The sequence below is a fragment of the Gorilla gorilla genome, chromosome 11, assembly GCF_029281585.2.
Source record: "Gorilla gorilla gorilla isolate KB3781 chromosome 11, NHGRI_mGorGor1-v2.1_pri, whole genome shotgun sequence".
Classification (NCBI taxonomy): Eukaryota; Metazoa; Chordata; class Mammalia; order Primates; family Hominidae; genus Gorilla; species Gorilla gorilla.
Window position 1 is genome coordinate 43,425,446 of NC_073235.2, and position 26,082 is coordinate 43,451,527.

Consider the following 26,082-nt stretch of genomic DNA (forward strand, 5'->3'; position numbering starts at 1 on the left):
TAGAAACAATTACAACATCTCTTTGGCAGGGCAAAGAGAAATTCATTAAATTACTGTTTTGAAAAAGAGTTGCAATAGCTTCCAATAGAGCCTAATGCCCACATGCAGAAAAAAAAAAAAAAAGACATTTTGAGCCTCTAAAAGTACCTATGTAAGCAATCCTATAACCAAACTTGTGGTAATAAACTAGTTGCTGTATGTACAACTCATATACCTACCCCCACCTCCCCCCACCCCACGCACACATACATGGGCACAAAATAACCACTTTGACTCATAATTGATGAGATAATTAAATTCAATGTTAAATTGAAAGACTATTTTTTATGCCAAACTCAATCTATAAAAGGCAAACTTCTTTACCCATATCTTGGGTCCAAAGCAATGGCCCTGGGGTGTTCCATGGCTCCTGCTATTAGTGTAGTTCTTAGGGAGCCATCTAGTTTGGCCACTTCGATTTGGTCCAGATTGCTGTCTATCCAGTATATGTTTCCTGCTATCCAGTCGACTGTCAGGCCTTCTGGAGTAGCCAGGCCATGCTCCACAACCACTTCAATGGCACTGACACCTACAAAAGAAGGAAAACCAACATGTGCACCCATTCAAGGATTGTGTTAAGCACAAAGGAAAAGGCCTACCTGTGATCAGCAGTACAAATTATTTCAATGTGATTTCAACTTTGAGAGATTGCAAAAGTGCTACCTAGCACAGGTAAAACCAAGCAGTCTCAAATTTAGCATTACCGATCTTCCTTGCCGGAAATCTTTAATCTAGTAAATCCTTTTAGTATCAGTGGAATAAAGTTTTTAAGCAGCTCTGAGGCTAATAGCAACGTTGAGGTTGCAAAAAAAAGTTATTTCTTGTTCCTGACTTTTTTATACAGAGTAAAGGATTTTGGAAACAATAATGATATTCTGGTTAAAATCAGTGCAACTTAACTCAAATGTTGATCTTCAAGAGTAGAATAAAATCAAAAGAAAAAGCCCACCAGAGCTAAGATGCATTCTGGTTAATCAGCACTCACTCTTTTTCTCTTTTTAGAAGGATAACAGATAATAGCTACTACTATATTTAACCTTAACAAAGATCAACCCCAGATGACCCTCTTCCCCACCTGGGACCCTAAGACTTGCAAGATGTAACAAAAATGTAAATAAGAGAAAAAGGTCTGAATAAAAATAAGCATTTTGGTGATGCCTACCAATATTCTTATTTATCCACTATTGAATTTCTTTCACAATTTTTAAAAAAATCTTTTTTCTATGTTTTGAGACAGGGTCTCACTTCTGTTGCCCAGGCTGGAATGCAATGGTGTGATCATGGCTCATTGCAGCCTCAACTTCCAGGGCTCAGATGACTCTCCTACTTCAGCCTCCTGAGTAGCAAGGACTACAGGTTCACACAACCACACCCAGCTAATTCTTTGTATTTTTGGTAGAGATGGGGTTTTGCCATGTTGTCCAGGCTGGTCTCAAACTCATGGACTTAAGCATCTGTCTGTCTCAGCCTCCCAAAGTGCTGGGGTTACAAGCATGAGCCACTGTGCTGGCCAGCCAAAACTTTCATTTTCAAATACCTTTTCTGATATGATAAATCATTGTAGTTTGTAACATTGCTACCACAGCAGTGCTTTTTGTTAGACATATTAACAATGTGTTTTATGAAGTAGCTAACCAATTAATCTTATGAATCTAAATCCATCATTTTAAATCAGTATATGACATAGGATATAAGTTTACATAACATAATTATATTATGTGCTTAAATATGACCATTTTTCAAAATTGCAAAGGTGATTTACAATGGAATTAACAATTTGACAGAGATACCTTGTCCTTGGAATGGTACATGGGTGCAACATTTCAAAAGAAATATATATTTATGTCAACGACTTCCTTTTTTTTCTTTTTTTTTTTTTGAGATAAAGTGTCATTCTGTTACCCAGGCTGGAGTACAATGACATGATCTAGGCTCACTGCAACCTCCGCCTCCCAGGTTCACGCAATTCTCCTACCTCAGCCTCCCGAGCAGCTGGGAATACAGGCATGCACCACCACGTCCAGCTATTTTTTGTATTTATAGTAGAGATGGGGTTTCATCATATGGGCCAGCCTGGTCTGGATCTCCTGACCTCACGTGATCTGCCTGCCTCGGCCTCCCAATGTGCTGGGATTATAGGTGTGAGCCACCACACCTGGCTATTTATATCGAAGACTTTCTACTTAAGAAAGGGTTAGTTTAGCCAAAAGAGATAAGTCAAATTATGGCAAAAATATTTAGCTCATATTAGTCATCTTTGTAATACTTTCTTCATTTTTTTGAATTATGTTGAAAGATGGTAGCAAAATTAAAAAAAAAAAAAGTTATTGTAACTCCTAAAAATGTGACTAATGGTATGTAACAACCAGTCTTTTTTTTTTTTCTTGTAAATGCATTTCTTTGCCATCAGTCCATGGAAAAGTCCACAGTTGCAAATGTTGTGAACAGCACGAGCGTCACCACTTCCTGCCCCCAACAGGTGCTCACACAGATGCTCAACATCCCTGATTTTACATATATGAGGGAGGGGATAAAGGACCAAAGGTCAAAGAATAATCAAAATTTCTTCTAGTTATAACGTGTTCTTTGAATTTTCACTTAAAAAAGTAATCTAAACATTAAGAAAAATTATAATATATGTACCTCCACTTTCAGAAAGCTTTCCCCGGTATATTCTGTCTTCTACAACATCTGTCCAATAAAGTAAACTTTGATTGAAGTGAAAATCAAGTGCTATTGTGTTTCTCAATCCAGGAACAAGTAGACTATAGTCTCTTTTGTGAAGATCAATCCTTCTGATCTCATGACGAATAGAAAAGATGATGAATGCTTCAAAAGGATCTGAAATTAAATTTATTTTTAATAGGCTTATGAAAATGTAAACTCTGGTAATGAAACGCTTGGGATCAAAATATATTATTTAAAAGTATAATTTATTACATAATTCTCTGTCTTAAAACAGCAATTTCTTTTAATCCAAAATTTAACAGAAACTTGCAAAACTTAGGTTTATGTGTATTCATTAGAATAGGTATTAGGGAGTTTTTATTCCTTGGATTTACATATACCTGATACTGATTAAAGAATAGAAGAATTATTGCCATACAAAGACAAAATGGAGGATTTTCTGGGTTTTTTTAGAATTTCAGCTGACAACTTAAAGCTCAGAAAAGTCACCATAGAAATTGCTAAGATCTGGCTAAAACTAACTTTGCTACACTCTTAACTAACTATCCCATACTAACAGATCCATAGAGGAGAACTGTCCAACAACAAAGAAAAAGAGATCTGTGAAGAAGTTGTTGGACTTATAGTTAGGGAGTGCTTCCATTAAGAGATAAGATGGCGGCTTCCTGCAGAGTCCAAAAAAATCATAACTATATCATTCCTCACTTGGTGTTTTTTAGCCTGAAACAGGTCTGGGTAGGGAGAAAGGAAACAAGCTTTGAAAACGGATATGAGATTAAAGTTTCTTTTAGTATTATTTTTTGTGCCTAAAAGAATGTTTCAGTATCTGAAAGTTACTAAAATTATGTTATTTCAAAAACGTATCAACCCTAAACTAATTACTGTGAGACATACTGATGTATATTGTTGTGATCACTTAGATATTGCAGTTATTTATTGCACAGTATTGTTTTTGCTGTATGACATTATTGTGACAAGAGCTAACTGAAACAATATATCAAAAACATGTACAGAATAGTTCCAAATAGCTCCCAATAAAACAAATACTCTTAAAATTTAATATCCAGGATTTAGCATTTTTAAAATAAAGAAAATGTTTGTGTTGGATGCACAGTTGTTTAAAACAAAAATTACCTAATTTTGGATTAGCTCTTATGTTAGGTCTTTGATACAATTTGAATTAATTTTTGCATATGGTATGAGATAGGTTCAGATATCATTCAATTGCATGTGAAAATCTAGTTCTCCCAGAGCATTATTTCTTGGAAAGATGATTTTTCCTCCACTCATATTCAAACTTTTTTCATACCATAGACAAAAACTAACTCAAACTGTATTATAGACTTAAATGTAAGAGCAGCAAAAATTCCAGTTCTAGTTGAACACCCCAGATAATTAAAAATGCATGTTCACACAAAAACTGGTACATATTCATGGCAGCATTATTCATAATAACCAAAAATGGATATAATTCATATGCCCATCAACTGATGAATAAAAAAATGTTGTCTAGCCACATGATAGATATATTATTCATCAATACAAAGAAAAGAATTACTGGTGTATGCTAAAACAAATGAAAACATTACACCAAGTGAAAGAAGCTAGTCATAAAACACATATTGCATGATCACATTTATATGAAATGTCCAGAATAGGCAAATCTTTAGTGGTAGAAAATAGATCAGTGGTTTCTAGGGCCGAGGGTAGGTATTAACAAGAAGTGATTGCAAATGGGCATGGGGTTTGTTTTGGGGTGATTAAAGTGTTCAAAATTAAATAGTTGTAATAGTTAAACTGAATTGTGCACTTTAAAAGAGTGAATCTTATGGTATGTAAATTATATCTCAATACATCTGTTATTTAAAAAATGTGGTAATGACTGTAAAAACTTGTAAAGGGCATAAAACTGTACAAATACTACCTTTAGCTCACTGTTAACAGTCCAGGTTCCATATATCATTAATTTTTTACTCATTTAGAGTCATTCCTATAACCCTCCTCAGATCTGAAAAATTTTCTATCTACATAAAGAAAACAAAGAATGCCAACAATTTAGTTCTGTTTCTTTTCTGTGCATTTGAGTTAGATGAATAGAGAAATTATTATTAGAAAAATTAATGAAATAATATTTCAACTCAAAGAATTCAGAAAATAAAAATGAATTAAATCAAATTTGAAAATAATAACAAATATAACTACAGAAATTGATAAAATACAACAAAAGATATTACTAGCAAACCCAAAGCCATTTGTTTAAAAGAATAACAAAATATAGATAGACGACCTATGGCAGACTTGATTTTATATATATATATATACTTATACATATAAATATACATACATATATAAATTAACAACAAGAAGAGTAAAAATAGAAAATATAGAAAATAAAAAACAGATGAGTAAGATATGCATTTTAATAATACACTTGAAAATATGTAAAATAAGTCAATTCTTAGAGAAATCTGTTAGCAAAATTGACTTAAAAAGAAATAGAAGGACAGGTGCGGTGGCTCGTGCCTGTAATCCCAGCACTTTGGGAAGCCAAGGCTCGTGGATCACCTGAGGTCAGGAGTTCGAGACCAACCTGGCCAACATGGTGAAACCCCGTCTCTACTAAAAATACAAAATTATCCAGACATGGTGGCATGTGCCTGTAATCCCAGCTACTCAGGAGGCTGAGGCAGGAGAATCACTTGAACCTGGGAGGCAGAGGTTGCAGTGAGCCTAGATCATGCTACTGCACTCCAGCCTGTGCAATAAAGTGAGTCTGTCTCAAAAAAAAAAAACAAAAAAAACCTGAAATGATATATAAGCATTACAAACATTGATTTAATAGTAAAATTATACCTTCCGATCTAATGTGAAAAAAAGTAAAACCTACAAGACTAAAAGTAATTTAACAAAGTGGTACTCAAGTTATCTACATAGACTGCTGCCAGTCCACAGACTTTGTTACTAGTCCATAGTGAAGTCACATAGTAATTGAGAATATTAAGAAAAGTTTACACCAATCAAAACAGCAAGACCACACCCATTTTATGGGGCATAATTGGAAGTCCAAGAATTATCAAAACATCACACACGGAGTGCTTCCTATATACTGTACTTATTCTTAAACTTTTCTTTTTGAGACAGAGTCTCACTCTGTTGCCCAGGCTGGAGTACAGTGGCATGATCTTGACTCATTGAAACCTCTGCCTCCCAGCCTTAAGAAATTCTCATGCCTCAGCCACCTGAATAGCTGTGATTACAGGCATGTGCTACCATACCCAGTTAATTTTTGTATTTTTAGTAGAGACAGGGTTTCTCCATGTTGGCCAGGATGGTCTTGAACTCCTGGCCTCAAGTGATTCACCTGCCTTGGCCTCCTAAAGTGCTGGGATTACAGACGTAAGCCACTTGGCCCAGCCATTCTTAAACATTTATAAATCCCAATTTACACAGTCCTCACAAATCCTTATGAAGTAGGTGATGCTGTTACCCCCATTTTACACAGGAAGAAATAGAGGTACAGAGAAATTATATAACCACCATGCCAAAGTCACACAGCTAGTAAGTGAAGGAGAAGCAATTTGACCCATGACGGTAGCTAGTGTTAGCAATGATTTGGAGAATAAGGCACTTTCATAGAGTCAATGGTAGTTTGTATTTCTACAACTATTTTGGAGACATATTTGGCTATAATAGACTTGAACACGTGTAAATGAAGATGAGCATACACTTGTAGTTCAACTTGTGTACATTTTCATATGTAGACATCATAAGGCCATTTACTACAACATAGTTTGATATAGCAAACTCCTAGAAAGAACCTTAAAGTCCACAAACAGAGGAATGACAAACTGAAATATTTTTATAGAGTAGAATGTTATAGAGCAGTTAAATCTCAAAATCATGTTTATTAGTTAAAAAAAAAAACCTAGTTCCAGATGGGTACATAATGTATATAACTTGTGTACCTATAAAAGCCCAGTGTTAAATGTTGCTTAAAAACACAAACTGTAAGGATAGAACAGATACACCAGGCTCTCAAAAGGGGCTGTCTCTGGAGATGGAGAAACGCATACACAGAGGGCTTCAAAGTTATCTAATGTTTTATTACTTTCAGAAAATCATTTAAATTGTGAATGACTTATTCTAAATATTTAAAAATATTGGCTGTTGAATACATTATTCCCACTATTTCCAAACATGTTTGAGTTTATAAAATGAAAAGTAATTAAAAGCACATGTTTTCTTTGAACAATGACCTTTACATTGACTATCTTATTAAAACTGCTCACAATCTTTTCACGTTCTTGTATTCTTTATAGTCATTTTATGTTGAGAAAACATTTGTTTGATAAATATTTACTGAATTATTCTTGACTGAAATAAAATAAACAAACAAAATAAACTAGTTTACCAAAGATCAAAAATCAAAGTGTAAATTTTCAAATGATTTTCTATTTGAACTCTTAATCTAGATATCTTCTTCAAGTGCCTCTAAAGATCTATGTTGACTTATTAGATTATTATTTCCCCTTTGAGAAAATAAAGTTGTAATGAATAGTCCAATGTGTTATTTCATAAACCAGTGGGAAATCATGAAGACAGAATTTTAAAATCCCGTCTTACAATGGTTTTTACTTTAATTAAATGAAACCTTGTAAAAAAGTATTTGGAGATAAAATAAATGAAGAATTTTCTAGTTTGTTTTAACCTTGACATAGCTATATTAACTTCTTTTGTGGCAACTCAATTTAGAATGAATATGAATAATATGTGAAGTAGCCATCCATTTTTACTGTTTTCTAACAATTCTTCCAGTATACTAGCTTCTGTCTCATAAACAACTGAATTTAACAGCTCAAACCAGCATATTATCCTCTTAATAGAGAAGTGGCCTGAAATCTTTCTCCTTTAGCATATTATAACAGATGAGATATGTACAAAATAAAGGAGGTTACAATTTATACTTTTTATAAGTGATCAATTTCATTTTTATAAATCTAGTGCTTTACAAGAAGCTTTTAGAAAACACTCAGAAGACTGTTATCTTCTATGTACAATTATCTTCTTTGCTTTGCTTTTAGTCCCACTACAGATTTGCAGAATGATTTTTATCAGACAGACTATGAAAGCAGCAGATGAGTTGTCTAAGAAAAAAGAGTCCTTCTTCAGATCCTTTCAGGGTAAATTGCTATTACAACCATACAACTAGCAATTCTATGTGAAATCCCCTGATTCTTTACCATATATATGATATAATCAAACAAAAAGTGATATTACTGTTACAATGTTTTCTCTCCTGCTACTTCAGAGTTTTTACTGTATTTTCTGTTCTTACATTTAGGAATTTATTTGAACTTTTCTGTCCTATCATCAGATACATTTATTTTACACAGTAGCAACTTATGAAGTGGTAAATGGTATATTATTTATCTGGCCCAATATATGTCATGACTTGCTTCCCTCCATTTCTCCAGCTATAGGCATATTGGGAATGAATGATGGTTAAATATTTCTGAAGTATAATATACAGGTAGGCAGAGGGAATAGAATCAATAGAATGAAGGCCAGGATGAACTTTCAAGTATTGTTCAAACTTGTACATATACATGATGATGTCATCAGCTGTCTCTGACATTTTTTTAAGAACCAATTTTTTGTTTCTCTCTTAGTAATCACTTTCCCAAGTATTTCTGGATTTTTAAAATATATCTGCTTTGTATGTCAAGTTCGTGATTTGCTTAACTCACCAATTCTTTTCATTAACAAGTTGTAAGAATCCTCCTTTGGGGTGTGTGTGTGTGAGAGGCAGAGTGAGAGAGAAGAGCACTCACTCAGGTGAGAGGCGGAACAACAACAAAACCTGCATTTCTAGGATATAGTCCAGTGTCTTTTACTAGATTGTGTTTAAGAAATATTTTTGATTGCATAAATGAATAAATAATTATAAAAATCAATGAATGAATAACAAGCCTAGAAGACCCTAAATATGATGAAAATGATTATGGGAGGAAGAAGAAATATGCAAAGAAATGAATCAAACAAAGGAGTAAGTGACAGAAGCAGACAAACAGGACTTGTTCAACAGAGGTCACCGTGGATGAAGTTCATAGATGGGTGACTGAACGGAGGCAGTATCTGAAATGTCTGAAGTTTAAAACATAGTGTTGATTTCTACAAATTAATAAGAAAAGGCAGTAATCTTAATAGGAGAATGAGCAAAGGAAATTAAGGCTAGTGAGTATATGGAGAGGTGCTCAAACTCATGAGAAATAAAACAAATGCAAACAAAAGCAATGATATATCATGTTACTCCTACATATTAGGGAGAAAATGACAGAGTGGATAATTTTGAGAGCTGCGAAGGATGCGGGAACTTAGTGAACTGTTGGTATAGATGTAGACAGTGCAACCACTCTGAAGAGGAACTGGTTCTACTTAGTCATTGTAAGTAGAAGTACATTCCATGATTGTTATTGGTCCTAAAGGAATTTTTATCCACATCTATAAGAATGCAGGTAAACGTATGTCTATGGAATTATCATTTGTACAGAAAGTTAGGGGCAACTTGAGTGTATTCATATGGTAGAATGGAAAAGCATAAAAGATGTGTGCATGCTCTACGACACTACCTAGTGATTAGAAGTAACAGAGTAGGTGCACAGTTCATAAAGACAGTGCTGACTAAAAAAGGTAAATGACAGACTGTAATATGTATAATACCAATTACATAATTAAAAATGTATGCAAAAAAACATAGATTTTTATAAGAGAATATATGAACTACATTGAAATGACTTCCTCTAGAGACAGAGGAAAGGAAGAGGGGTAGGCTTTTGAAATAAAAGTAAAGAAAGAAAGAGAGACCAAGGGAGGGCATGAGGAAAATAAAAAATCTTACATAGATCCAATTATAATGCTGTGCCAGGAAGTGAGGAGTGTAATCAACTCAACACTTCCTGCCTGATCTTCAAAAGATAAGGAGAAAGAGAGGAAGAGAGATCATAAATATGAGAGTAATTGAAGAAAAGAGAAAGGGTCCAACTACTTAAAACAGAGAAAGCTCTTACATTCAATAATCATTTGCTGCAAAATGTTCATATGTTTCATAAGGGATATAAAATATTTTGATTCAATCTCAACTTTTATGAAAGTGGATGCAAGTAACAAAAGTAAGGTCATGAAAATGTTGACTATTCAAAGGCATCATAGGAATGTGTGGGCTCACAGCACAGATAAACTGCCTGGGTCTTTGCAGTATTATGTAAATGCTCCCGCTTTGAGGTCAGGAAGAATAAAGTTCAAAACCTTTGCCCTAACATCTCTTAGCCACAACCTCTTACCCTGAGCAAATCAAGTAACCTTTCTGGGTCTTCATTTCTGTAGGTATAAAATCAGAGTTTTAAGACTATTTATCTGGTTTCTTGGGAGTAATAAATACATGATCGTATTTTAGGTGTTGGGTAAATGGTAGCTATTAATAACATTATAATAATTAACTTGAAGAAATTCGTTGTAGATAAGGGAGTTTTGAAGAGTGTAAAGGATTCAAATTTCCAGGGAGAATGTGAGAGATATTGTTATTAAGTCATAGATGATAGTGAATGGAATATGTGAAGAAGATGACTAAATGAAGCGACATATGTGAAAGTGCTTTACACATTCGTAGTCGTGCATATACTATCATTACTCATGATGAAAATAGCAATAATGTGTCTAAAGTCGAAACCCACAGTGGATGATGATGAAACATCAGGGTGGAGAGGGAAAATGAGCAAAAATGAAGAAGGCTCTCAATAGCAGACAGAAAGGTTTGAGGTTAATTTCATAGAAAATAGATACTTTTAAAATCTGGATGGAAACTGATATGTAAATGTGTCATTTTTTAAAGAGAAATAAAAGAATGGATGACTGGATTTTAAGTCCCCCATAGCTTCACTCCCCTGATGGCTTCACCTTTATCACTCACTACTCCCCAAGGCAGCAAATCTGCTTATCACTTTATTTTTTATCTTGACCCCTTTCTATTAATTTTCATCTTCCTGGATCTGGATTTTCCTCCCTCTGTCAGTAAAAATACTATGTTTTTTTCCGGTTTCAGTATCCTCCTCCTCAAAAACTGGAGAAACAAGAAGATAAAAACAAATTTGCTAGAGAGAAGACTGCCATCATCATTAGAGCATATGTATCTCTTGGCCTGTGCTGTGGTGCAGATGCTGCTTAATTGTAGAAAGAGATCTGAATCCAAGAAACACTGTGAAGAAAAAAAATTAAGACATGGAGAGAGAAGGCAGCAAGGAACTGAAAAAATCAAAGATAAGTTGAGGCTGTGAGCCCTGAAGACCAAAAAAAAAAATACTGCAGCTATTGACAGAATTACAGATAATTGAGGGAGAAGAGAAAGGGTACATTTAGCCAACTAATCTTGAGGTGACCTGATGCTATCTGGGGAAGTAGAATTAGATAGTAAGAAAAATGATAGGCCGGGCATGGACGCTTACACCTGTAATCCCAGCACTTTGGGAAGCCGAGACTGGAGGATCACCTGAGGTCAGGAGTTTGAGAACAGCCTGGCCAACATGGTGAAACCTCATCTCTACAAAAATACAAAAATTAGCTGGGCATGGTGGCGCATGCCTGTAAGCTACTCAGGAGGCTGAAGCACAAGAATCACTTGAACCTGGGAGGCAGAGGTTGTAGTGAGACAAAATCGTGCCACTGCACTCCAGCCTGGGTGCCAGAATGAGACTCTGCCTCAAAAAAAAAAATTAATATAGCTGGAGATGTAAATGCCACAGTAATCAGATCTGGGGTGAAAAGGGAATGTTCAGAGTGGAAAGGAGTTGTCCAAGGAAATACACATAGAGGAAAGTGAAAATTAAGCTTTGGGTAGTGGACACGGTATACCAAAACGCAGCCATTATATTTATGCATTTTTGTGCTTATATTCACAATCTCTTTCCTAGAAATGATTTTAATTAAAAAATAATTTCAAAAGCCTAATAATGAAAAAAATAGAGAATAAGAACAAAAAAATGTGAAAATACAATCTGATTCAGGCTGAGATAAAAAAAATTATATAATGTTATTTGCAATGTTACTAGAAATATGCTGCAAATTTGCCACTGGGCTGCCGAACAAACAGCAATGGAGCCAGAAGAAAATGCAATTGAAACAGGAAATTTTCCCTGACCCCTTCACAGGACTTGGGAAGGGGGTGGCTCATTTACTCAGCCTGCGGCTCTCAACCCCTCGTGGGAAGGGGAGAAGGCAGGTGAGTGCTCGCAGGGGCCAGAAGGAATGCTTCAGGTCACCGGCAGGAGCAGAACTCCGTGTGGCCCCTAGAGCCTCAGAAGGCATGTTACAGTGCGCTCTTTTACTTTGATGTCCCTAGGTGGCTTAAGTGTTTAACAGCTCAGTGTGACAACCCCCTGTAACCCGAGCTCTTACTGGGTGTCAGGAAGAATCAGGTCACACAACGAACTGAAGATGGTAAATGCAGGGGATTTTATTGCTGATGAAAATGGCTCTCAGTGGGATGGAGAGCTGAAAAGGGGATGGACCAGGAAGGTGGTCTTCCCCTGGAGTTCAGCTGTCCCAGGCCAAACTCTTCTCCAAGGTCCCACCGTCAAGCCATCCCTCTGAAGTCAAGCTGCTTCTCAACAACGCCAAGCTGTTTTTTTTCTCTTCTTCTCTGCTGCTCTGCTGCCAGTGGAGCCTGGGGTTTTCATGAGTACAGGATGGAGGTGGGGGGCAGGGTGGGCCAAGGTGGTTTTGGAAAAGGTAACATTTGAGCAAGAAAACAGGGATGTAAAGTTCTCACTTTGGGCCACGGGTCCAGGCTTGAGGGTGGGGACCTCATGGGGAACCTACCTGTTCTACCCAGTATTTCCCTGCCTCCTGTCCATATCACAATCAGTATCATATTTTAGGTGGTCCTAAAAGAAATCAATACTTCAGAGAAGGGTGATTAATAATTGAATTATAATTATTAATAAATGAATTAAAGAGGGAAAATGTAACTGAATATTGAGATATATGAGAAAACTGAGATTTGAGATCTACTAAATAGAAAATAAAAATTATAAAAGTAGCATTTATGAAATATCATTTTATATAAGAAGATATTATGAGTGAACTTAGAGAAAACAGAATCAGTTCTGCAATTCAGCAAAAGCCAGATTGTAAAGAATCAGAGAAGGGAAGAGTGTAGAGAAATAAAAAAAAGATGAGAGAACTATGGAGGAAAACTCAAGGGAATAAAGGAATGGAACAATCATGGCTGTAATTTGAAAAAACAAAAATAGTTTTTCAAACTCTCAGGCTGAAGTGCAGTGGCACAGTCATGGCTCACTGCAGTCTCAATCTCCTGGGCTCAGCCAGTGCTCCTGCTTCAGTCACCTGAGTAGCTGGGACCACAGACATGCACCACCATGACTGGCTAACTTTTAAATTATTTGTAGGTAGGGGGTATCCTTATGTTGACCAGGCTGTCTTGAACGCCTGGGCTCAATAGATCCTCCTGTCTCAGCCCTCCAAAGCGTTGAGGTTACAGGTGTGAGCCACCATGCCCAGCCAAAAGCCTGCTATCATCATTTTTTTTTCTTTTTAATGTCAAGAGGGATAAGGACAGGTATTGCGTTCAATAGAAAGAAAACATTTTAAAAGGAAGAATCAACAGAAGATGATGGAAAACAGAAAATGAGCAAGAAAGAAGAAATTTCTATTTTTAAAGTCCAGTGGTAACTAGTCAATTCATTTTTACTGGACCGTGAATTTGCTGCTTTTCTAAAAGGGGTGAACAAAACACAGAATAAAGCCTTTTTTTCTTCAGATGCACAAAGTGCACTATACATTTCAAGAAGAGATTAATTACCAGAAGATTAAATTATCCACTTAAAAATGTTTCATTGTAACTTTAAAAGATGAAATATACTTTTACTTTTCTATAAAATTATGAACAAAACCAGATGGAAAATATAGCAATCTTAACAGTGAGAAATCATATGGTACTGCTAGAGTTTTGTTGGGGCTCAGAAAACAGCACCACAAAGTGAAGGCCTAAGAAGCTACCTCAGAAGCAAAGTCTCTCCCTGACCTTCTCCTACCTTCCTGTTTTTCATGCCTCATTCTCTCCTTAGGCAAGCCACAGTAACTATAACCTGTCTTTCCCAGAGCGAGTCATAGAAACTAGCAGCCCCTTTCCCCAAAGCCAGCCATAAAGCCTAAAAATATTATTCTAACCTTCCCAGACTATGATGGTTAATATTGAGGGTCAACTTAATTGGACTGAAGGATGCAAAGTATTGTTCCTGGGTGTGTCTGTGAGGCTGTTGCCAAAGGAGATTAACATTTGAGTCAGTGGACTGGGAGAGGCAGACCCACCTTTAATCTGGATGGGTACCATCTAATCAGTTGCCAGCGCAGCTAGGATAAAAGCAGGCAGAGGAATGTGGAAAGACTAGATTTGCTAAGTCTTCTGGCCTCTATCTTTCTCTCATGCTGGATGCTTCCTGCCCTCAAACATCAGACTTCTAGTTCTTCAGCTTTTGAACTCTTGTACCTACACCAGTGATTTGCCAGGGGCTCTCGCACCTTCAGTCACAGACTGAAGGCTGCACTATCGGCTTCCCTACTTTTGAGGTTTTGGGACTCAGACTGGTTTCCTGGCTCCTCAGCTTGCAGACAGCCTATTGCAGGACTTCACCTTATGATTGTGTGAGTCTGTTCTCCTAATAAACCCCACTTCATGTATTCATCTATCCTATTAGTTCTGTCCTTTTAGAGAACCCTGATGAAGACACCAACTTTTCTGTTTAGGAGCTGGCCATAAAGAAATTGAAGATGCTCATTCCAGAAGGGGTCTGCCCCATATCCTGGGGGAAGCAATGCTGCCCAGAGAAGTTCAGAAGAATCAGAGCAGACAGGCTGTGCTGGTTCCCCCCAACCGTCTATAAGCATTAGGTCATACACTTTTTGTCCAATCATATTTCTACATGTCTGTCCATACCTCATTGAGCCTAAGTATAAAAAATGGATAGTTTTTCCTGGGTCTTTGGGTCTTCATTCTGAAGGTTTCTATGTCACATAAAACTATCATCAGGTTCCTATCCAGGACTAAGTCTGGGGAACACAACCTGGTTAATGTGGGTCCTGGGGCTTCCCCTGCTGAACCGTCTGGCAGCTGAGCCATAGGAGGGATGTAGACCGAAGCACTAAAATAGGAAATGGTGCCCTCGGTACTCAAGTGGAATGGGCACACTAAACTGGTGTCTCCCAGTTTAAGGACCGTGGGCTGACCAAGTTCTCCTTAGAATTGTAGACACTAAAGAGCAATCCCAGGACCATCGATTTGTCCAACAACAAGATGGACAACCTACCACTTTTGCTGATACAAAAGTTCACTCTGCTGAAGAACCTCCCCCTGAACAACATAAACTGGTCTGCCTAATGAGATTATGCAATCCTAAAAAAATTCTAGAGATGCTACGCCTAAACCGCAGTCACCTGAGAGAGCTGCCATCTACCTTTGGGCAACTCTTTACCCTCAAGACCCTGAGCCTCTCTGGGAACCAACTGGGAGCGCTATCACCCAACTTTGTAGCCTAGGCCACCGGATGTGGTGGATCTTTCCAAGAACCAGATCTGAAGTATACCTGACATAGTAGGAAAGCTGCAGGTCATCAAACTCATCCTCAACTGGAAGAAGATATCTCAGGTCTCAATAAAGATATCTGGCTGTCCTTGCCTTAAAATTCTTCACCTGGAAGAGAACTGTCTTGATCTCAGCATGCTTTCACAGAGCATCTGCAGTGATTGCCAGATCTGTCCACTTGATATGGAAGGTAATCTTTTTAAAATAAACTTCAATAAGTACATGGAGAGGTTCATGGCCACCAAGAAGTTGCATGAAGTTCTCCAGGTCTATGGGAACCTTACAGCATACTGACTTGGGACCTGTTGGAGTGCTGCTGATTCAAAGGCTCCTGTTGTTGTCAAGGGTATCTGCAATGAGAAGATGATACTCCAGGACATTATGTTTTACTCAGTGATCCTTTTTCTTTTCCTTTTCAGGGCTCTTCTCAACTAAGCTAAAAGAAAGGAAACCAGGAGACAGGAAAAGTTCTCCATTTGAGTCATGGGTATGACAATGAGCAAGGCTGGTCTTCAAAATCATCATTAGTTTGGCATTAAGAAACCAGTAGCTAGCTGCTATTTTTATAGTGAGGGAGTGCTGCCTGGTAACAGAATAACTCCATACCACAGCTTGAGATTTCCTTCAGTTTCAATGTGTGAGCTTTCAAAAAGTCAGCTGCCATTTCATTTCTATGTTAACACTTCATATTTTTATGAAATTCAAATAATTTGTGAGAGGCTGGTATGGTTAATCTAAGGATTTATTATTTTATTCCAGTCCGTCAGTTCAATTGCAGTGTTTATACTTGGAATTTAGGACTTACATAAATATGGGACTGTTTGTCTTGATTAAAAGTATGCTTTGTCAGAGAAGCACCAATACAACACTAAAAAATGTTCCCCAAGGCTGCAGTAGCAAATTCTTTACTATTTCAGGCAACTTATCGATAGAGGGCTCTGAAGAGCTAAAACTGTATATGCAACACTTATAAGATAAATGTCATTTTAATAATCAATATTTTCTTGAAGATTTGTTAGAAATAATGTCTTCTTTCTGGTAATCTTTCCTCCTTTTTGTATTTATAACTCTACTAATCAAATTACCTATCAATAAACTATTGCTATAATATTTTAAAACAAGAAAAAAAAACAAAAAACTATGATCAAATAAATTTGCTATGATTTTCTCTTGTTAACTGGTCTTTGTTATAGGGGAGTCATCTATGACCCTTATTATGGGGAGAAAAGGGAACACCTCCTTTCTGCCCCTACAGTTCCATTCTGAGCTGAGAGCAGAGGAGTCAATTCCATTAGGAGAGTTATCTCTGTCCCTGGTCACCTGTATTTAAATGTTGAATTATTCTAACATTAAACATAAGTTGTTATTTATTTCATATGGTATATAACCACTCCAAGACACTCAATCATTTTGTTATCTGTATCCAAAACAAACATCTGGAGCCAATTCTCATGTGAAATATGATCACAAATGTGTCTGAGGTCAATATTTGATCTATTGCTTTTTCATCCAAAACACGTAGGTGAATGAAATGATTATTACCATTACAACAAATTGCTGTTTTTCAGCCTCTCAAGCCAATTACTTTGTGTGAGAATATTGAAGAAGAAATATAGAATAAATGTCTGCTAAACTTATGCTCTGGGACTCAAATTTTAATGGTCAGAAGAAAACTACTACAAAAATAATCACAAAACAAAAGAAAATTTAAAGTAAAAGATTAAAATAATACAATAATATCTGAAAGAATATAGTATTTATTAACTGCATATTATTTTCCCAGAAGTGCACTGGATATTATGTAAAACACAAGAGAAAAGTCTGTAACCTGAATTCTAACTTCAAAGTTTGTATTATTTTATTGTAAAGAAATAAGAAGATATCTAAGAATATAAAACAGCCAGTTAAAAATGTGATCACATATATTCAAGAACAATATGTTCTAGACATAAAAAGAAAAAATAAATGGAAAGCAAGGATATTTGGAAGAAGATTTAATTGATGAAAAAAGACTTGAGCCAGCACGTCTCAAAGAATATCCAGGATTTCTGGAGATGAAGTGAGGAAAGTATAGTCTAAGTGAAAGAAACAAAATGAATAGAGGTTCATAATATATGGGTTCTTATCAGTCTGGTGAAGCATGTGGACTCCTCAGAAAGTCGTGGTTTTTTAAAATAATTTTTAATTTTTATTTTTGTGAGTACATAGTAGGGGTTATAGTAGTAGTATATTTATAGGTTATGTGGAGGCCTGATAGATAAGTAAGCAACAATGTAGAAGGGGCTCCAGGTGGGGGAGGGCTCCAAGTGGGGAAGAACAATGAACAATCGATTGGACAGGTGGCTAATCTCATCATAAACAACGACCTCCTTGTCCTGTGGACACAATGACCTCAATCTGCAAGTAGCTCCCTCCAGCACCACCATATAAAATGTCCTTCCAGCCCCTGCCTCTTTGCAGACAGCCCTGTCTCTGCTGTGCTGCCTGTTGCAACCTTGCAATGTATTTTCATACTTTCTCTAACAAGTCTGCCTTTCATTACCTACAACTGTCTTGGTAAATTCTTTTACCCCCTGTGCCAATGGCCCCAGTTAGTTGCTACCTATGACAGGTCACATGAAATATTTTGATACAGGCATGCGATGCATAATAATCACATCAGGGTAAATGGGGTATTCATCACCTCAAGCATTTATCCTTGTGTTACAAACAATCCAATTATACTCTTAGTTATTTTAAAATGTACAATTACATTATTTTTGAATATAGTCACCCCGTTGTGCTAGATTAGAAAATTTTTTAAAGTGCAAAAACAATAAGAATAAAGTGTTTTAAAAAGTATAGATGAGAAAACATTGAAGTGCACTTATTGAAATTAAATAATTTTTGAATACGATCATAAATGTATTTATTATATATTTATTTTGATTTCATGAAATTCAAACTTTATTTGATAGAATATTTTAATTCCTATTCTAATTCCTTTTTGTCTTGGAAAAAGTTGAAGAGATATTCCCCCACAGAGAGGATTTTATTAGTGTATTCAATAATAAGATCCAGCAGTGGGGCGAATGGATCCTATTATTGAATTAGTAGCGGGTTTCCAAGCCTGAACATGTGATATTTTGAGATATGTGCGGCAACTATAATGTGATATGAATATATCTATTACTTCTATCAGCAAATTCATAGTTGCTGCCAATGACTTTGGTGGTCTGTGGCATACATTCACAATGGAAAGAAATGCTAACTTTCAGTTAGAAGTTAAAATAATGCTATAATATTTTCCCAAACAAAGTTCTTGAATCTCTTCAATTCTATCCATAGACTTCTAAGTTTCCTGTGGACTCAGACTAAGAATCTAGAAAAGTGGATGGGAAGCGATACTTCTTTAAACACCCAATGGGCGTGCGACACAGTAACAAGTCTTTCACGCTACTCTTACAACATGCTATAAGCAAGAAATGGTTACAATGGGCAACATTACTTGAAAAATGAGAAAACTGAAGCTCAACAGCGTTATGTAACCCGCCTAGGGTCACATAAAGAATGAATGTAAGTTACACAATTAGAGTTGAAATATCATAATCTAAAGCCCCTGTTTGCCTTTCCCACTGTGAAAAACCACCTAGAGAATCCGCAGAATGTTTTAAATAAGTGGTTAGAAGATGAACACAGCCAGAGCAAGAAATTGTTTTCAAGAGCAGTAGAAATAACAATTGGGAATGTGGGGCAGGACCCCCTAAAAAAGCATGCGCAGAGAAACAAAGCAACTGCTTTTGCCCATGCAAAAACGAGCCCATCCGGGATATGATAATAAAATCAATGTTTCAGGAAAAAAATAATCTGATGGTAACAATTCAATGGATAGCAAAAGTAAGGATTATTATATTTTCTCTCTAGAAATTTTATAGTAGGTCTAAAATAACACATTATAGTTAAATGCTTTATCTAAAATGAGTTGAATCCTTTCATTAATTTTCTGAAGCAGTTTTGGGATTTGTTTCTTTCAAGATCTAGTCTTAAATATAGCAACACACACAAAATAGTTACTTACCAACACTTGTACAACTTTCACCGTCTACATCCAGCTTCCAACCTTCATAACATGAGCACTTGACTGTGTGCTTGTGCTGCTCACATACTTGGCTGCACTTTAGATGATTGCTACAATAATCCACAATTTCACATGTTTTGTTGTCTTTGTTGAGTTGAAGTCCTTCAGGGCAGGAACAGACAATTCCTCTTCCAGGAACAACAGAACAGTGGTTGCTACAGCCTCCATTGTTCAGCGAACACTCATCTATAAAAAGGGGGGAACAGATTATAGGTCTTATCAATTGCTTTCCTCAGTTAAATACTAATCATTGAACTCAATTTTCTAAGCCTACAATTAGCCAGGATACTACAAATGAATATAAGAAAGCCCTCTTTGGCATATTTTTGCTTCAGGGGTTGGTATAGAAATGATGATAGGATTTATCCAAAGGTCAAATTTAATTCTATATGATAGAAATTGTAAATGGAAGATTTTCATTTCTATAAAACTTGGGAGTATAGTTTGCTTTGCCCCACAGATGTAAAGTGAGCTCATTGTTTCTATTATGACTGGAAAGATTATGCTGAGCCTTTTAGCAGTGGTGCAAAATAATTTGCAGAGGTCTTCCAAAAAAGATGTACATACCATGATGATCTTAATATTAGACATATCTTGATGTTAATAAATTAACAAGTACATCCATATACACATATGTGAATATATGGTCTATATATCTTTTGCAACACTTGTACGGTCTATTTTGGATTTATAATGCAGAATGGATTACTTTATCCTTTACCGGCTGTAGGTATTTATTTTTAAGTTAGGTGAATTGTCCATTGTGCCTCATATATCGGTTATTATGATTCATTCAGTGATGCTATGGAAACATCATAAGCAAAACACTGAAAAAAAAAAAAGTTGCCCTGGTATTTTGGCTGAAATAATGAGCAATAGTATTGATTACATAGATAATATGATTGATTACATAGATAATATGATTAGCTTGTGAAAAAGATTAGCTTTTTAAATAGCATTTAAATATACAGCTGTCCTTTAAATATATTTATTTATTATTCTACTTCATCACCAAATTGTAAGCTCCATGAGGGTACAGAAAATATCTCTTCTGTTTACCAGTGTATACCTAACTTGAGTAACGAGTTAAAAATATTTGATGAATTTTTTAAAGTAGAAAAATTGTATAAAAGCACACATTGTCCTAAAATTTAGTCAGAATTGTCTACTTGAGAAAATTTCAATATGACATGCTTAAAACCTTGAAGAAAATGGCAGATAATTGTCTTTGAAACCACATCATTATCTACCACTGTGTACCGTTAGGTACATACAAATAAGGCTGAAAGAAGCTTTGTCTTTCTTGGCTTTAAAAATATTTTCAAGTGGATTTCAAACCCTATTTAATTGTGTGTGTTTTGAGATGTGCTAAAAAGACTATTGTCTAATAATCGGTAAATTGAAGTAATATTTATTTATATAATGCAAATATTTCTGGTTGTCTATGAAAATGTATCCAGTATGAAAATTGGCCTGAAATGTAAGGCTTTTAAAAACATTTCTACATTTTTAAAAGCTTTATATGGGTCAACTCTTCTTCATATAATTTGTCACCATCAAAGAAGCTACAGTAATAAGAAAAGGAAAACGATTGTATTAACTGTTTTCTCTAACAATTCAATTGAAGTTTGGTATTATTTTGAAGAAAAAAAATAGATTCAGCTCTTGGTTCCTCCAAATATGTTTGTTCACCCATAATCATAAGCATCTTAAAACAGCAGTCATTTCAAAGTATTTGCCCCATTTTAGTTCAACTGACATTCTTTTTCCAGAAAATTACTGTAAAGAAATGTCATTGTGCCCAGGAGGTAAAGAAAAAAAAAATTGTTACAATGCTTTTAGCTTATTTCAAGTGTCACGGTTTTCTCAGTACCAAAGTGTCTCTTTCTACTACTTCTGTGGAATGAAGTTACAGATTTTAGGTTAAATGAAATTCACATTGAAATCTGAAATTGAATATATAAATTTAATGCCAATATTTGCATGATTAGAACCTGTCGATTCTTACTTAGCCCTAAACCTGTCACTAATCCTGCAACTTCTTTTAAAACTTTTTGTTACCTGACAAAGACTCTATCCTTGACCAAACTCTAGTCAGGATCCTCTAAGTCCTCTTCTGACTAGACCTCAGCCTTGGCCAATAAAAACTGCAGACTCTCAGCACAAATGATTTCATCCTGCTGCCCTCACCTCCACCGCCCCCCTCCCCAAGCCCCTGGGCCACAAATACATACTAACAGACTTGAACAATCCCTAGCACATTGTCCAACAGCTTAAGTCTATGTCCCTTGAATGACCCCAGCTCCCACATTAAATTGTCTGCCTGAGAACACTCATGATGATAGGCAGATAGGCCCTGAACCTCCTCTTAGAGTAGTTGCTTTAGAAAGCTGGCAATTATAAATCCTTTCTGTGCCTTTTTGAGGTGTAAATCTTCTACTACCCAGAACTACCTTCTAAGGAGCTGAGAGCGTTCTCTTTGAAGTGCAAACACCTGGGAAGAGAACTCTGACTCTCATTCTCCCTCCCAGCCCAGTGGGGGTCTTACTCTTACTTGCTGCCACTGCCTCTTGTCACAAAGATAAGAGAAGCCTGTTTTCCCCTCCTGTTAAGCCCCAGTTATCTAACCCAGGTGGCGTAATCTTGTGGAGCAGCCCCTTTAACCCCCTTAGTGCCTTTTCCTTAGCACACCCCGATCTTCAAAGTTTCCAGTCTTTAGTTTCATGAAGTTGAGCTCAGTTCACAGTGGACTATCACAAGAGTTACTAATGAGTAAAATCTTTACTTACTGTTTTACTAGTTAGCATCTGGCTTTATCTTTGACATATTATTATAACAAGGATCACTATAACTCCATTTTAGAGTAATTAAAATCTATTTTCGTTTGTTTCTTAAGTGCAAATCCGTTTCTTTTGAAATTATTTAAAAATTTCCCTAAAAAAAATCTCTTCACTAGAATTAGAAGATTCACATTCTTGGGTTCTCCTTTTCCTTATACACATTGCTATAACCATAGAAAAGACAATCTAATCCTTTGGCCAGTATTTGCTTTCTGTTTTCATTGTTCTAACTCTTCATGACTTCACCTCTGAAAGAGTGGGGTGTGTAGTTCAATATGCCACAATGCTGCAATCATGACAAAATTGTCTTTTTATTTTCTCTGGTACTTCCACACCAGATTCCTCCTTATAATCTATTTCAGTCTCTATAATCTTTTGAAATGTTTGGGCAAAGCTCTTTAAGTAATGACCATATGGCTAGATAAGAAGTGCTTTTCAATTCTGAAGTAGACAAAGAAATGAATTAAGAGGAAATTCTCTCATTACTCTTTTACTTTTCCAATTTGGAAAGTGAAGAATAGGAAAATAAGGTTGTTTTTTCTTATCATTTTCTTCATTTTTCTCAATGGGTGTACTTTCTGTCTTTTGCCTTTTATTTCTTTCATTTAACTTGAAAGATGGGGAAGAGGTAGAAAAGTACTAATATTTTTCTATAACTGTAGGGCATCAGGCATTATTACCATGATTACCTGATAGATACCATTGCCTCTATTTTAATTATAAGAAAACCAAGATTTTAAGAAATTAAATCACCTAAAGACTTAATTGAAGAAAAGAATTTAAGCTTGTTGAAGTCTAGTTTTTCCATAATTACATTCTTTTTTAAGAGTATTAATAATTTCTTTTAGAATTTGTATTTACAACCTTCATGAGCAAACCTCTCACCAACCCACTCCACTACAAAGAATGAGCTGGGCAAGAAAGAAATGAATACAGAAGAATGAAGTTTGTCACCTTTTATTTATAACCTTTTTGTTGCTCAATTTAAGTTCTTTCATTTGTTCTTAATTTGTGTGTGTGTAATTTTAGCCTCATCGAATGAAGACTGTTGCATTCACTGTTTCAAGGTTATTTTATAAAATCATGACTTAAAAAAAGACATTTTACCACATATGGTAAAAAAAAAAAAAAAAGAACTTCCTTTTTTATATCATTCAGTATGCTATTAATGCTCATTTGAGGTCAAAATATAACTTTGGGCTTCAATGTAGTTGTCTTTCCTACTTTCAATCAGTCAGCTTCATTATTTCCTAAAGTCATTTTCTCACAGCCTCAAGTCATCTCATTATTGTTCTTATCATTCTGTAAACTGTTCTTCATTATCTATTGATGTCACCTTCAGTATTATCTAGAAAACACTTTTAAAAAATCTCTTTACTAAATCTCTGGTCTCCCGGAAGAGAAGGAAATGTAATTTTCTTTTGTATGTGCTGGTTGGTAAGAAAGATTGCTAGTCAACGTGATTTCAAAGCTCATTGAAATCATCATTTTAACTAGATAAGGCATACTAAAGAAAGCTGTTGTATGAGGACTAAAAACTTGAAGGAAAATTATGTTAAATTGGGTAATATTCAATTGGCTTTATTATCCAGTCTCTTTCCCTTCCTAAAAATCAGTTTCTATTGTAATGATTAGAAGGCTTATCAAAATATATAGGGTGGTGGTGAGTTCCATCCATAGATGAGGAACAACAAGTTTTCCTTGTTCTGAGGGATCAACAAATAATCAGTTCAACTGCGGGAACACCACTGGCCATCCAGAGATCTAAATGATGAACACAGCTCTATAATTAAGTAACTTCGATATAGGCTAGCTTTTCCTATCTTATTTTCAGAAATTTCTGATCGCATTGAAGACTTTTACTGTAGCCTTAGAGTGTCTGAGAAATGTAGACAAGGTTCAATGCTAAAAGCTACATTTAAAGGGAATGAATGAAAGGAATGAATGCTACTATATTAAGTAACAGCAACTGAACTAAAAGGTTGTAGTTTTCATGGAGAAGTCAGTACAATTAAACATGCAATACCACAGAGATCGCCTTCATCAGAGCCATCAGGACAATCCTTTTTCCCATTGCAGAGTTTCTCTGGCTGCAGGCAGACTGAGGTGTCATTAGCACAAGGATACTTGGGTGGTCCACACAAGAAACTGTCACAGTCGTCTTCATCTGACTGATCTTCGCAATCAATATCTCCATCACACACCCATGCTTTGTTGATGCATCTCCCTTAAGAAAACAGAAACAGTGTCAGTTTGATTTTTGTGATTAGGTCATTATGATAATGAGTGGCCATTATTGTCTTCAGTCACAGGCAGAATTACTTGTCTTTAGCAAAAGAAAACAAAATCTATTTGCTTATTATTTGACAGTTTATTTTCATGACAGCATTTGAATATTTCTTGCCCTGGTCTTACAGTGCTCTTATTGTTTGAGCTTTGATATTTTCTTTAGTTTCAAGTCATTGCTCTGCTCTCTCTCTCTCTATATATATACATATATATATATATATATAAAGAAGGTTTCTGTGACTAATTGAAAGTTTAATCGCAAAACTGTTACAAGCAAACTTTAAAGATACATTTGTATATCAGTGCCTTTTAGATCCCTAAATTTAGGTGAATGCTATCGGTGCCTGTCGGAAACTCAAATTCAGGTAAATGCCTCATTTTAGCAAGAGAGGTTGTCCTTCTATTTACATTTATAACATCAACACCCCAACTCCCCACTCCAGACATATGTACATGCCCTTTCATGAGAGAATATCAAATGACATCAAACATTTTGGCCACTAACATATGTATAGACGGAATGTATAGAATTTTTTTATTGTTTCTAGAAGAAAAAAATAAAATAATTATTGTTTAGCCAGCATGATTCAACAGTAACAGTGAGAAACACAAAGAGATCAATGTTCATTGTTATTTTTGTTTTGTTTTGTTTTGTTTTGTGATGGAGTTGCACTCTTGTTGCCCAGGCTGGAGTGCAATGGTGCAATCTCCATTCACTACAACCTCCGCCTCCCAGGTTCAAGCAATTCTCCTGCCTCAGCCTCCCAAGTAACTGGGATTACAGGCATGTGCCACTATGCCCAGCTAATTTTGTATTTTTAGTGGAGACGGGGTTTCACCATGTTGGTCAGGCTGGTCTCAAACTCCTGACCTCAGGTGATCCACTGCCTCAACCTCCCAAAGTACTGGGATTACAGGCATAAGCCACCATGACTGGCATTGTCGTCTATGTAAATGTTTCACTGCAAATTATTCCTCCTTTCCAAACAGTCTTTCACTGACTTCTTCTTAATTATCTTTTCTAGATTATGCAATGTTCAGGTGTAATATACATTTTTTAAATGTACCTAAAGATAATACTAGTTATTGACTGACTACATACCAGCATCTTATAAAAATAAGTGGGGCAAATACAAGGGAAATGGAAAATATTACATTGTATATATCCAAAAGTCTTTAGGTATTTAAATGTCTTCTTAAGTCTTATACGTGAGTACATTTTAAAATAATTAAAATACAGGTGCAAAAATGTTTTATTTATAAAAATATATCAATAATTCTTCACACTATTATGTCAAGTTTAATGAATTTCTAACTCATGAATGTGAATTAGCTAAAACCCAAAAGCAAATGGCCTCAGTAGAAATACTTTAAACACACTGAATTTTACTTGATTCATATCAAGATAAATCCTCACCTAATCAAGTACCTAATCAAGTCATTGGACATAAAATCTT

At 35.7% G+C, this 26,082-nt stretch overlaps 1 protein-coding gene and 1 pseudogene across 2 annotated transcripts in view; one reads left to right on the forward strand and one right to left on the reverse strand.

Moving 5' to 3' along the window:
• LRP1B (LDL receptor related protein 1B) overlaps nucleotides 1-26,082 on the reverse strand; it is a 1,892,531-nt gene that overhangs the window by 651,104 nt on the left and 1,215,345 nt on the right. For both annotated transcript variants that reach the window (XM_031008804.3, XM_055380092.2), the window contains exons 22-25: nucleotides 24,363-24,563; nucleotides 19,437-19,682; nucleotides 2,683-2,880; nucleotides 364-568 (exon numbers count right to left, since the gene is read on the reverse strand). In XM_031008804.3, coding sequence (XP_030864664.2) covers nucleotides 364-568; nucleotides 2,683-2,880; nucleotides 19,437-19,682; nucleotides 24,363-24,563 — 850 coding nt within the window. The remainder of the gene's footprint in view (nucleotides 1-363; nucleotides 569-2,682; nucleotides 2,881-19,436; nucleotides 19,683-24,362; nucleotides 24,564-26,082) is intronic.
• Nucleotides 14,990-15,673, forward strand: LOC109025825 (leucine-rich repeat-containing protein 57-like; annotated as a pseudogene).